Source organism: Sinocyclocheilus rhinocerous, unplaced genomic scaffold (genome assembly GCF_001515625.1).
Source record: "Sinocyclocheilus rhinocerous isolate Xijiao unplaced genomic scaffold, SAMN03320098_v1.1 scaffold716, whole genome shotgun sequence".
Classification (NCBI taxonomy): Eukaryota; Metazoa; Chordata; class Actinopteri; order Cypriniformes; family Cyprinidae; genus Sinocyclocheilus; species Sinocyclocheilus rhinocerous.
The window spans coordinates 285,432-298,933 of record NW_015647020.1 but is presented as its reverse complement, the minus strand read 5'-3'; the positions used below and the strand labels follow the sequence as shown (position 1 = coordinate 298,933).

Genomic DNA, 13,502 nt, shown 5'->3' with positions numbered 1-13,502 from the left:
CCAGCCCGCTTCACAAATGCAGACATGGTTTTATGTTTACGCGGCACGGCGCGATGCGATGCAACGCAACGCAACGCGAAAAAAGACAGTATAAGTCATTATAATCCATAATTATGTCCCCACTGGATGCAACGAATGCCTCGTTTGTAATGGGTTTTCATGTTTTTGAATCATCGCTCCGGCCTGACAGGGCATCATCACAATATGGTAGGGGCGTCTGGCCCATCTGCATTAATTTTGTGGCCTGCGTCATGCTAAATATTAATGTATTTTTATTATAATTTGCGCTCAAAAGTAGCAAATATTAGACAGATTGATTTTTAATTAAATACCTGCACAGTAGTAAATGCTGCTTGATCTCTGCAAGCGCTGTGAGTTTGAGTCACTTATAACATGCATTTGAAAAAGCAACACGCCACTGACTTCCATAGGTTTTTTTTCCCACTGTGGAAGTCAATGGTGCCCATCAACTGTTCAAATACCAACATTTTTCTAAATATCTTCTTTTGTGTTCAACAGAAGAAAGAAACTCATACAGGTTTGTAACAAGTGGAGGGTGAGTAAATGATGACAAAATTTTCTATCCAACTTATTTTTCCCGTAAGTGTGGGCACAGCCATTTGTAAATTTAATGTGTCTGGCTTCCGGTCTCATTTGCTTCCAGCTATTTTTAGCTGTACAAAACAGCTAGTTTTGCTGCTTGATATTGCAAACTGGTGATCTAACCATATTATTTTAATGTATTTGTCACAATCTCCAGCTGGAGTGTCCATGAACTCCACCAGAGGGCACTCCACCCCTGAATCTTGCCACTCAACCCCAGACTACATTTCCCATAACCCTTTGCCCGGACTCAGCACCCATTGCAATCACCTGTATCTCATCACCTCATCAGTCTCACACTATATAAGATGCACTCACATACGCACACACTCTGCTGAGTATTGCTAGCCTGTAGCTTTTCTGAGTTCCTGTGTTTTTCTGTGTTTCCTTGCCTTTGTGTTCTTTGACCCTGGACTGCTTACCTGGTTTTTATGATTGTTTGCTGCCTGACCTGACCTTTGCCTGTTTTTGTGGATTACTCTTTTGTCTCTGCCTTGGATTATATTGTTTGCTGTTGTTTCGACCCTGCCTGTTTTGATCACTCTTCTGAATAAAGCCTGCATTTGGATCCACCAATCCCGTTATCACGCCTCCACGTTACAGAATACTGAGCCCACCCGGATCCATCTGCTTTATTGAGCGTCCCAGGCTTATCATGAATCCAGCAGCACAGTTAATTCGTCTCCGTCAGGGAGATCGACCCATTGAGGACTATGTGGAGGACTTTATTGGACTGGCTTATTTAACACCTTTTGACCAGGTATGCCTGATGATATTTTTTTGTGGTGGGCTATCTGAGCCGCTCAGTTCACTCATGCCTTTGCATGATCCTCACTGGACTCTGGAGCTTTACATTGATCTGGCACTCCAATTGAGTGGCTCTGCATTTACTGTGGGTGTTGTGGAGGAGGAACACGGCACTCCTGCAGTATCTGCCACTCCAGAGCCTGGTCCCGTTATGGCTACCAGTTCAGAGCCTCTTCACATGGCCGCCACACCAGAGCCTCTTCCCAAGATGGCCACCGTTCCAGAGTCTCATCCCGTCATGGCCGCCATTCCAGAGTGCCATTTTATGTGTTTGGGCCACACACACCACCACAGTTCCCCCAGAGGTGGCAGCCTCCACTGCAGAATCTCCCGAGACGGTGGCATCTGTTCCAGTCCCTGAATCCAGTCCCGAGCCTGCTCTAGTCTCCGAATCCACTCCCGAGCCTTCACCAGTCCTCGGATCCACTCCTGAGCCTGCTCCAGTCCCAGTGTTTAGTAAGGAGTCCACTCACGAGCCCGCTCCAGTCCCTGAGTCCACTCAGGAGCCCGCTCCAGCCCCCGAGTCCACTCTTGAGCCCGCTCCACTTCCTGAATTCACTCCAGAACCTCCAGAGGTGGCGGCACATGCTACAGAACCTCTAGAGGTGGCGGCACTCACTGCAGAACCTCCAGAGGTGGGGGTGGTGTCCACCTCATCTCCTCTCAGGGCACTGGCGCCCACTTATGAACCCTCTGATCGTCCTGTCATGGCCATGGAGGCCATCTGTGAACTTTCTGCCTGTCCAGTCACGGCTAAGGAGGCCGTTAATGAACTCTCTGTCTGTCCAGCCACGGCCAAGGAGGCCATTTATGAACTCTCTGCCTGTCCTGTTTCGCCACAGAGGCCGTTGATAACCTCTCTGTGCTCTTTATTGCAGTCCAGCCTGATCCGTCATGGTGGTTCCCTGCTCCATCAGCTCCACCTTGGTGGTCATCTGCTACACCGTGGTGACCTTCAGTCCCATCTGCTCTACTGTGGTGGTCATCTGCTCCGCTGTGGGGGTCTTCGATCCCATCTGCTCTGCTGTGGTGCTCATCTGCTCCGCCATGGGGATCTTCAGTCCTGTCTGCTCCGACCTGGTGGTCCTCAGCTCTGCCCTGGCACCCTGCTCCTCTGGCTTTGCCTCAGTCCTCAGTTCCCTCACTTCCACATGGACCTGGCTCTCCATCCCTCCCCCTGTTCCGCCTCCGCTCCACCTCCCTCCTGGACTCATTTATGTTCTCGTTTATAAGCGTCTGGAAGCCGCTCCTTAAGGGGTGGGGGGAAGGGTTGGGGCTCTGTCATGATCTCCAGCTGGAGTGTCCATGAACTCCACCCCTGACTCTTGCCACTCTACTCCTGACTACATTTCCAATAATCCTTTGCCTGGGCTCAGCACCCATTGCAATCACCTGTATCTCATCACCTCATCAGTCTCACACTATATAAGATGCACACACACACACACTGCTGAGTATTGCTAGCCTGTAGCTTTTCCTAGTTCCTGTGTTTTTCCTTGTTTCCATGCATTCGTGTTCTTTGACCCTGAACTGCTTAGCTGGTTTTTATGATTGTTTGCTGCCTGACCTGACCTTTGCCTTTTTTTTGGATTACTCTTTTGTCTCTGCCCTGGATTATATTGTTTGCTGTTGTTTCGACCCTGCCTGTTTTGACCACTCTTCTGAATAAAGCCTGCATTTGGATCCACCAACCCCGTTGTCACGCCTCCACGTAACAGTATTACCTTAATTATGAGCACACTGGTTTGTAGTGCAGTTTTACCAGTTTTACCGTTCACGGCACTGTTATTCTTCTCGTTATTTCCCTACAGCAGTTAATGAACCGTAAGTCTCGCACATTCACAGAAAATGGCTTACTTCCACGTTGAAAAATAAGGTGGATACTATAATAAAGTCTATGTTGATTAGCATTGGATTATAAATATACTTAAATATATTATGAACATTAAATACCAGAGGTGGCTTGAAGAACACAGATAAACCATATATTGTCGTGTCGTGTGTTTACTGTCTTCATGTTTGATCAGTTAAAGCGTTTATATCTTCTTTTTATTCAGTCACAGTGCTAGCTGGATGCCTTTGCCCATAATAAGGATTTCCTGGAACATCATGATTTCTATTACTTCTGTGAGGCATATGTGGAGTTTCTGCATGTGTGCACCCTCTGGCGTCCAGTATAAGTGAAACAGACATTCCATGTGTTTAGCACTCAGTCCAATTTTGGGCAAAAATAGGAGAAATTATACTTCTCCCTAAATAAAATTTATTATTGCTCTTTTGTTGGTTTTAATTGCTTCTATTGTCTTCATTTGTAAGTCACTTTGGAATAAAGCGTCTAAATGACTAAATGTATATGTCTCTTGTTTGTGTGACCAAATGCTGCTCAAAACATTTGGTACTAATGTTATCTATATGGTTTAGGCATGCTAGTGCACACAAGGCTGTAGGCCATTTGATGTAAATTGGGTCTTTTTGATCTCACAGTTGGGGGTACATTTTCTCATTTTCAGCACTGTGTGTAAGGCCAATATGGATAAGGACTGCCCAATTAATTGCCATCTACACATAATAATAAGATGTGTATTAGTTGATAGTATCATAGGTAGTCGAGGGAGAGATGCTCCCGTTTACACCTGGTGTTTTAATTTGTCTCTTTTGTCCACTTTTGACTACTTTCTTGATTTCTTTGAGGGGAGGGTCTATGGGTGGGTTTATGGGGCTTTTTCTAATATTTCAATCTAATATTGCTAAATAAGCTTGCGCTATTTAGTAATGTGTTTTTATAATAACTATCACTTTGGATAAAAGTGTGAACACGATTCATGATCAGTCTTGATCATTAGTCTAAAAATCACACTGAATAATTTTCTGCTGCTAATTTTTGCTGAACATATCCTGAATATCTCATGATAATAACATGATATTGGTTCTAGTTTGGTTTGGTTCTGGTTTTCATGATATTGGTTTTAGTTTAACATCTTTCTGAGACTCTTACATAGAGTAATGGGAAAATAGTGATTTTTTTTTAGAGGTTTCCTTACAAAGTTTTTGCATCAAAAATACCAAAATAAGAAAATCTCTACTATATATATATTTTTTTTCTACTCTAAATTCTGACGTGAATGTAGATGTCTATGTAAGCATTTTAGTATTTGTTAGTCTAGGTAAGACTTTTATTTGAGTAAAATTTAGATATTATTTAATATTTAATTAACATACAAATATTTAATATAATGTTATATATTTCAGTTAAGTTAATGGAGCTCTCTCCTCTTGAACGGCTGATCTAAATCAGGTGTGTTAAATAAGGAATGAAAAGAAGACGACGATGATGAATGTGAATAGCGGGGCGACTAGAGGTTGTGATAAGGCATTCTAGCCGGGAAAGGGAAAAGATGTCTTCTGGAATTACATTTTGAGGACCTATCAGAATGCTGAGATTGTCACACACAGGAGACACCACAACTGGATGGCTGTGGATAGGGCTCTGAAGGTGACTGCTGAGACTATGGAGGGCAAGAGAACTACTTGTCAGTGGAAATAGTTAGATCTTCAAAGAATCAAACATTTCATGGACAAATACCAGAAGGATGGCACAGTGACGTAATGAGTGGAAGATCAGATGGGCAAGCTCCTCCTTAAAATTTGTTTAGGAGCTTCATTTCATCGAGTCAGATGTTGATTTATTAACTGCACTGACAAAGTTTATTCAGTCAAGGATTTATTAGATTGACCTGGTTCATAAGAATCATTTGTTTATGAATCTGACTGCGTTGGTTATGCCGTACATTTTTAATTCACTAAAAAAGAAACAACTCAGTAGAGTCATTTATTCATGAATTGGACTATGGTGGTAAAGTTGTTTGTCTGTGTTTGTGTGCAGCTTGTGAGGACAAAAAAGTAGAAATACTTTTTTTTTTTCTTTCTTAATTTTGTTGCAAGCTTACTATCAGTTGGTATATGTATGTTCAAACATCTAATCTGCTCTGGGCATCAATCATGCTCTGATTCAAGCAAGAGCAAATAATTTTAACTACATTTTAACTAGATTTTAGGTAGGTTTCAACAAGATTTTAACGAAGATGCTTCATAAATGTCCTATCAGGGTAAGTTTTTCCCCCTGTATTTCTAGCAGCGGAAATGTTCATTAGAATTATTTTATTTATTTTTTTGTTAATAAATCTATAATAAACGCACCATAAGAAATACTTACTGGAGTAAAAAGCAATAACCCTGGTCTTCCTAAAGAAGTTTGAGTGAGCTATAAAATGTTTTGTTGTACACTATTGCAACATGTGGCTTAAGACTGCCTTGACAGTAACATCACAACCCTTCATATGGTATAACACAATCAAATTCATTGTACCTCAGAATCCAGCAACTACTTACCCTACAAACAAAGCATTGTGGATGCCACAGAGCACTTAGAGCTGAGATGTAATTCTCCATTATGGGCTGGGAACAACCCTGACAACGAGAGGCAAAGAGAGCCAGAAAACACTTCTGGCAGTACTGCTTGCCTTCACGGTCATGAAAACCTGAGGAGAAGAAGCATACAGTTATTTGTCATCTTTGAGACCTACAAGCATTTGGCACTAAGACACTTCCAAATATAATATTATATAATATTATACAAGTATAATAAATAGCTTGTACTAATTTATGAGGCAATGAAGATGAGGCAATAATGCAACACACTATCCTGAACTGTCCTATATAATGAAGCACTGGAAAGTCCAAGTAAATCAGTTTGTTCAGAAAGTACATTAAATGGTTAAAAAATTAGCTAAATGTCTAATTCACACAGTTAACCAATTTCAGCAAACAAAAAAGTCTATAGCCCTATTCGGATGGTAATTGTTTCTCAAGTAGACATATGTAAAAATAAATGTACATGGCACCTCAGTGATAAAACTCATGGATTCAGATGGTGATTTATTCACAGTGGAGAAGCAAGTTCTGTGATCCTACGAACCCGGGAATGCGCTGCTCATGTGGCCAGTTGCATGATTGTCTGCTGTAAATAAAATGTTATATGCTTTGTATAATACGAATAAATTAATATTCAATAAAATCCTATTTAATATTTGATTATTTAAATGGGTCATGCTTTTTTCTTTTTTTTTTTTCCAAGTTTTTTTTTTTATTATTATGTTCCCTGAGGTTTAATTATAATATTACTAAAGTTTTTTGGAAAATGTAGTGATTTATTACCTTTTTCCACCCTGTTTCTCATCCTCTGACTGAAACAGTCGGTTTTGGGGTGTTTTCCCTTTAAGAGGTCAGTGTAACCACCCACTTTTATGATTGGCTAAAATCCATTACCGTCATTACTGCCATTATCGTTTTAAAAATAGTTTTTACATGAAATACTTTACTTACAGTTTGCTGTTGTTGAGTCCAGAACAGTTGGCATGCACTGATCTTTTAGCAAAAGTATGTTTGGCAAAGTCAGCATCATACTGCGATTTGTTCTCAAAACAGTTAATGGTGAAATGTACTGAACACATGCGTAAATTAGCACTGACATGACTGGGGCGTTTGCTAAAAATAAACTGAATCCATTTTTCTCTGACGTCAGGATCCTTCGGCAGCGTATACAAACATGTTGTTTTTCCACAGCCAGGAACGGCACATCGTCTACCTGGCATCGCAATCTTATTGTAAACAACTACTCATTTCAGATTATTACACAAATGCTTTTTTATTGTTGATGAGGACATTTAAGTTTTGAAACTTGCACAATGTATTAAGCATACAAAGACCTCTTCTATGTCAAAAGATCAAGGGAAATTTAGTTTATCATGTCATGACCCCCTTTAAATCTCCTTTTAAATGCTAACTTGTTTAAAATAGGAAAATAGAGGTGCTATAGTTGAAATGTTTTTCTGTCTTGCATTTTATCTCTCAAAATTATGGATGTCATTAAAAATGTGGAGATTAGCAGAAATAAGGTAAACAAAAATGGTTTACATTGTTATGTATGTAATTGTAGGCCTATATAATACATATTTAAAAAAAATTAACTGTATTGCATACCTGCTTCTGCCATAATAATGACCCATTTCAAATGTTAAAATGCTTTTCTTCTCTTTCTTCTTTTTGTTCATAACAGCTCCCACTCGCTGTGGTGGAGCAGTTATGAAATATTGTCCTTGTAAATACCTTTCAGCATTTTAGTACTTTTTTCAGTAATTAATATGCATGTAAATTACAGTGAAGTGCAACAGTTACCGTATGGTGTTTGACAGTTGCCAAAAAGGATATAAACATTGAATTTTGAATCGATTTCTTCTTGTAAACTCAGAGATGTTGATTCAGACGGCAATTAAATTACCACATGACTCTGGTGTTTGTCAAAAAAACAGTAGGTAATTTGGCGTGGAATTTTACACAGGTGGTGGGAGAAAAACACAGGCATTCTGGATTCGGACAGCAATAAAATCACCTGACTAACCCCTGTAAATGTTGAAAATCATTTAAGTCTCCATGAGAAACAATTAGCGTCCGAATTGGGCTAAAGAGATTAAATTTTTTGCCAGCTGATTTGAGCCCCTTTCCAAAAATTCTAAATCTGACGTGTACCTGATGTCTGTTCTTCTGAACTACACTACCATTCTTTTTTTTTTAACAAGAAAAAGTAAAATGAGTGAACAAGTTTAGAAAATGTGCTGCTGTGGGATCATTATATCACTCCTAACGTCACACACAATCTCTGCGTCATTTGTTTAGGAGCGGAGCACCCTTGGTCAGCCCTTGAGGGAGCACTGTGACAGTTTCACAGTGAAAATGGTCCTCTCCCACCAGGCTCTCTTTAGGGGGGATGGGAGCCAGGCGAATACACCCCGTAGCTCAGGACCCTCTTCTAAAGTCATTGGAATCACAGGTGGATCTGGCTGAGGAGCTTGGGACAGGTCTTTCACTTTGCCAATCCTCTCTCACCAGTTCCAAGGCGTTAACACTGAATCCAGAAGCCTGCTCGCCGGTTTCTTCTGGTCCGATGGAGAGCATGTTGCTTGCCCGCTCTAGTCCTGAGGAACTAGATGTGACTGGAGTTGAGATGGACATTGTGAGTGAGGCTTCCTCCTTCCCAGTCCCTGCATATCAGGAGATATCCTAAACGTTATAGCCTACACCATCGCCAGACTGAGTCTGCATTGGTCAGTGGAGAAACAGGAGATAGATGACCATTTCCTGGCAAGTCACAGGCCTCCCGCGAGCCTTCCATTTCTCACAGAGCACCACAAAGTAGTGTTGAAATCCTGAGAGAAACCATTTTCTGCTCATGTTTTCCACCCCTTAGATCCAATTGTTCTAATGTAAAGAGGTTGGAGGGACACAGGTATACGAGGATGCCCCGGATGGAGGAATCATTAGCAGGTTACCTTTCATCTGGCATGGCGTCCTCTTTGAAGGCTCCCGCTTTGCCCTCTAAGCCCTGCCAGTTTACATCAAAACTAGTAGGCAAACCATACGTGGCGGCGGGCCAGGCTGGTGGTGCCTTGCACACCATGGCGGTGCTGCAGGCATAACCAAGCCGATTTACTGAAGGACGCTGACTGCAGTGGGGGTGTAGATCCAGATGCAGTACTGCAGCTCCACTGTACAACCGATCTTGCCCTCTGGGCTACCAAGCAAACAGCCCATGCCATCAGCCGATCTCTTGCTGATCGGGTGGCCATGGAGTGGCATCTTTGGGTTAACCTCTCGGGGCTGAAAGAGGAAGAAAGATCTTTTCTCTTGGATGCCCGGTCTCACCTTCCAGACTTCCAGGCACTGGCATTAAGACAGTGATCCAAAAGTTTAGGGAGGTGAAAGTTAAGTCAGCAGTTTTTGAGCGCTACATCCCCCACCATGGCCAGCATCCTTCAGCCCCCCTTCTGATCCTATTGCTGGCCGCCAGTTGTTGGCAAGATCAGAAGGCAAGTGTTGCTGCTTGAGCCCCCCTACAAGGCGTCAACCTCATGGGAAACCAAGAATGGATCTCTGAAAGGTCATTATGGCCAAAAAACATCAGAAGGTGCTGAGATCCCTTCTTCTTTGTTTTTTTTTCCTTTAAGACGAGTTGATATTTGTGTCCTCTTTGCAGGGAGTGATTCAGGGGCAGCTGTGCCCACAAGAATGATGCAATACTGCTATGATGGTAAAGGAGTATTTCTCCCTTTGAAGAATATACTGTTATAGGGGATGCAGAGATGAAAGCAATATGCTCCTTCTGTACTTGCATATGTGTTATTATGTGCACGAAAGAAGAATGCGGGGAGTACTGTTTTTATTTTTATTCTTTTTTTTTTTTTTTGTGACTGGGCATGTTTATGCTTAAACCCAAGTAATAATATATAACACACAAAAAAAAACATTTTGGTAAAAGGGTTGTTCAGGACAATATGGTTCTAAATAGAACTGTGTAAAAAGAACCATCTTTTTTTAGAGCATGTCAACATTTTCACCACAATATTCAATATATTCATATCTAAACAGCGGACGAACTTATCAATGAGGTCAATGGTGTTACCTATGCTAGAGAACTAGCTAGCAAGGAAAATGATGTGGAATCACCTTGTGAAACAACCCACCAGAAACAACCATGAGTAGACAACTAAATAGAGATGCCAGCTGGGCAGTCGCCTGGACAAACAAGCGCACTGTCGTAGGTCTATGGGAACCCTGGGTCCTATTTCAAAAAATCGGTTACAGGGAAGGAACAAAGATGTGGTAAGGCTAATCATTGCCAAACATCTGGCGTCAGTCGGGACATGGAACTCAAGGACACATTAGAAAAATGGAAGTTATCAAGTGGTTCAGATGGGACGTTAGTGGTCTGTCTGAGGTGTGTAGAACGAAACAAGGCACAAGGCTTCATTGGTCAGGATTATGGCATCACTATTATCCAAGCATATGCACCAACTACTACCTATAGCGACAACGCTGTGGATGACTTGGTGCTGCTGTGTGGTTTGCGGTGCTGCTGAGTGGTTTGTGATTGTAGCTCCGTGTAGCTTCACTTTTCTGTTGAATCTCTTTCTTACTATCACTCTCTGTTGTTTAAAGAGATCAAATATAACTTAATTCCCACCATATTTCTGATATTATCTATCAAACTAATCTGATTAGTTTGCTTTTATTCTAAAACTGCGAGTGCAGCGCGTTAGCATTCATTAGCCGGTTAGCTTGTCATTCGCGTTTCTATTCATGTCTATTTCTGTTTTATTTTTTTCTCTCGCTCCGTTTCTTTTCTCTCTCGCTCTTTTACATCAGTATGGTACTGTTAATGATAAATTTAAATCAAGTTAGATAAAAAGAAATCTAAAAGTAATCTAAAAAATGTAGTCAGCAGTGCATTAATACCTAAAATGAGTAACCTAGATTACGATACTAACTACAGTTTTTATTATGTAATCTGTAATCACTAATGGACTACAATCCACCCAGCTCTGAATGTCCACATATTTGCATTGCTTTGAATGTTCTGAATGTAGATCGCATGCCACGATTGTTCAATTATATACAATGCCTGCACGCTACTGGTCAAACTACTTTTCATTCATTACCTTCAGCAAGTTTGAAAACAAAGGCAAAACCCAGACATCCCAACCCAGACCGAGACACATCCCGGAAAAAGACAATGTATAGTCAGCCTACACACTTTGTACACTCTCAGAAATAAAGGTAAAAAAGCCGTCACAGGGGTGGTACCTTTTCAAAAGGTACACTTTTGTATATTAGGTTTTAATATGCACACTTTAAGTACTAATATGTTCCTTTAAGGTACCAAAATAGACCCTTTAGGTACAAACATGTTCCTTTTGAAAAGGTACCACACCAGTGACAGCTTTTTGACCTTTATTTCTGAAAGCGTAGGGCTTGACTGGTTTAACAGGTTGTGTCACATTCAGAGGACAAATCTGGCCCCAAACTATCACAGAAACATGCTTAAAGAGTTAAGGAGTTGTAAAAGTGTGATTGTCTCACACAGACACACCTCAGGCAGCATGCTGTGAATGACTGCATTCATTTTGTATGTTTTTATTTTGCTGGTCTCATATGGGATGGTCTGATTGACGGCTGTGTTGCGTTTGGTGAGGAATAACGATCCTGTGGCGTTACAGCATAACTGCAGCCTCATTCTGCCAAAAACACACAAAGAAAAAGTTTATCAGCATTCAGTAGCTTTATATGCGTCATCTCTGTAAAAAAAATAACCACCTCAGTATTCAAAGATGTATTGTTTTTAACAGCTTGTCTCATTAAACACCCTGACTCTGAACAATAAATGACAAGTTTTCTGAAAAGTCGTGAAAATGAATCTAAAACATCACTGTAAATCAGACACACACACATACACAACTGATAAATCAGCACACATTCATTTCATGCTCATTGTAAAGAAAAGTCTGCAGCGTTATGCATCACGGATAAATTAAATATAGCAAAATGCATTACTAAATTTTGAGAACACAATTCCTACGGTGACCGAGAAGTGCAAAACAAATCACAATTCTGAAAACAAAATAACAAATTACAAACACAAATGAAAATCTAAAAAACAAAATAACAAATCAGAAAACACGAAAACATTATAACAAGTCAGAAAACACAAAGACAAATCAGACAAACCTGATTTTGAGGGTTCCTGTATAACTAATTTGATTGTTCGCTTTTAATTTAAACCGTGAGTGCAGCACGTTAGCATTCGTTAGCTTGTCATTCGCGTTTCTATACGCGTCTATTACCGTTTTCTTTTTTCTCTTGCTTCAATTCTTTTCTCTCTTGCTCCGTTTTTTCACGAGTTCATCAAACAACAGTGGTAAATCAGAATCATTCATCAATCACGGTGTTCTTCTCCTGCTTCTCCTGCTATTGTTATTTGCACTGCTTGCCACATGTATAGTTTAGCTCTCTCTGTCGGATTCACATGGTGGTGCCGTTCTTCTCTCTAGAAATATGGCACATAGTCTTAGAGTTTGCACTTGACTAACTGGGGCCCAGGTCAGGAAGCAGACAGACTGGCTAAACCGACCGTCTGCTAGCCGCCTCACGTCACAGAAATCAGTTAATTCTCAGCATATAGAGACTTTTTCACCTAGATATCACACTATAGAGACTGTGTCTGTTCTCCGAACTAGAAAATACAAAAAACGTCCAAACCAATTTAAGAGTAACAATTTAATTGATGTTCAACAAATAAAAAATGTATATAATACAGAGAAACAAATTATGAAGCTTGGCTTATTGATAGGGTGGCCATATGGTTATGGTTCATACGGGACACGTCCTGGCCAGGAATTTTATATTGCCTAAAACATCCAAAGTAGTTTGACCAATAACATGCAGGTATTGTATATAATCGACCAATCGTGGCGCATGAGAAGGTGAGATCTACAGAGAACGATCAAAGCGATGCAAATACGCACACGTTTGTTCATTCGTTCGACTTGAAGGTTCGGTCGCTGTGCACCGATCATTGAATGACACCAAAGTACCGCGAGAGCAATTCGAAAGCATAAGGAGCCGTCTGCTCTGCTCTCTACAGGTCTTGTGAATGTCATACAACGATCGATCTGCACAGTGCAAACAGCCAAAACCTGGATATTTTAGGCAATATAGAAATCCTGGCAAGGATGCGTCCCATAAAAATGGCCTGTATGGTCACCCTACTTATTAAATATCAGGTCCCTTTCTACGAAAGTACTTTTTGTAAATGATATGATCACTGATCATAACCTAGATGTGCTCTGTTTGACAGAAACCTGGCTAAAACCAGATGATTACATTATTTTAAACGAGTCTACCCCACAAGATTATTGTTATAAACATGAGCCCAAAAGGTAAAGGGGGAGGTGTTGCTTCAATTTATAACAATATTTTCAGTATTTCTCAGGGGGCAGGCTTCAAGTATAACTCGTTTGAAGTAATAGTGCTTCATATAACATTATCCAATGAAACAAGTGTCAATGATAAATCCCCTGTAATGTATGTACTAGCTACTGTATACAGGGCACCATACAGACTTTATTAAAGAATTTGCGCTAGCTGCAGATAAAGTCTTAATTGTTGGTGATTTTAATATCCATGTAGATAATGAAAAAGAT

The 13,502-nt window shown here is 40.7% G+C and overlaps 1 protein-coding gene across 2 annotated transcripts in view; it reads right to left on the bottom strand.

Annotated features, from left to right (window-relative positions):
- The window catches only part of LOC107708288 (transforming growth factor beta-1-induced transcript 1 protein), an 82,254-nt gene that overhangs the window by 21,501 nt on the left and 47,251 nt on the right, over positions 1–13,502 (bottom strand). For both annotated transcript variants that reach the window (XM_016512474.1, XM_016512475.1), the window contains one exon: positions 5,800–5,948. In XM_016512474.1, the coding sequence (XP_016367960.1) occupies positions 5,800–5,948 (149 nt within the window). The remainder of the gene's footprint in view (positions 1–5,799; positions 5,949–13,502) is intronic.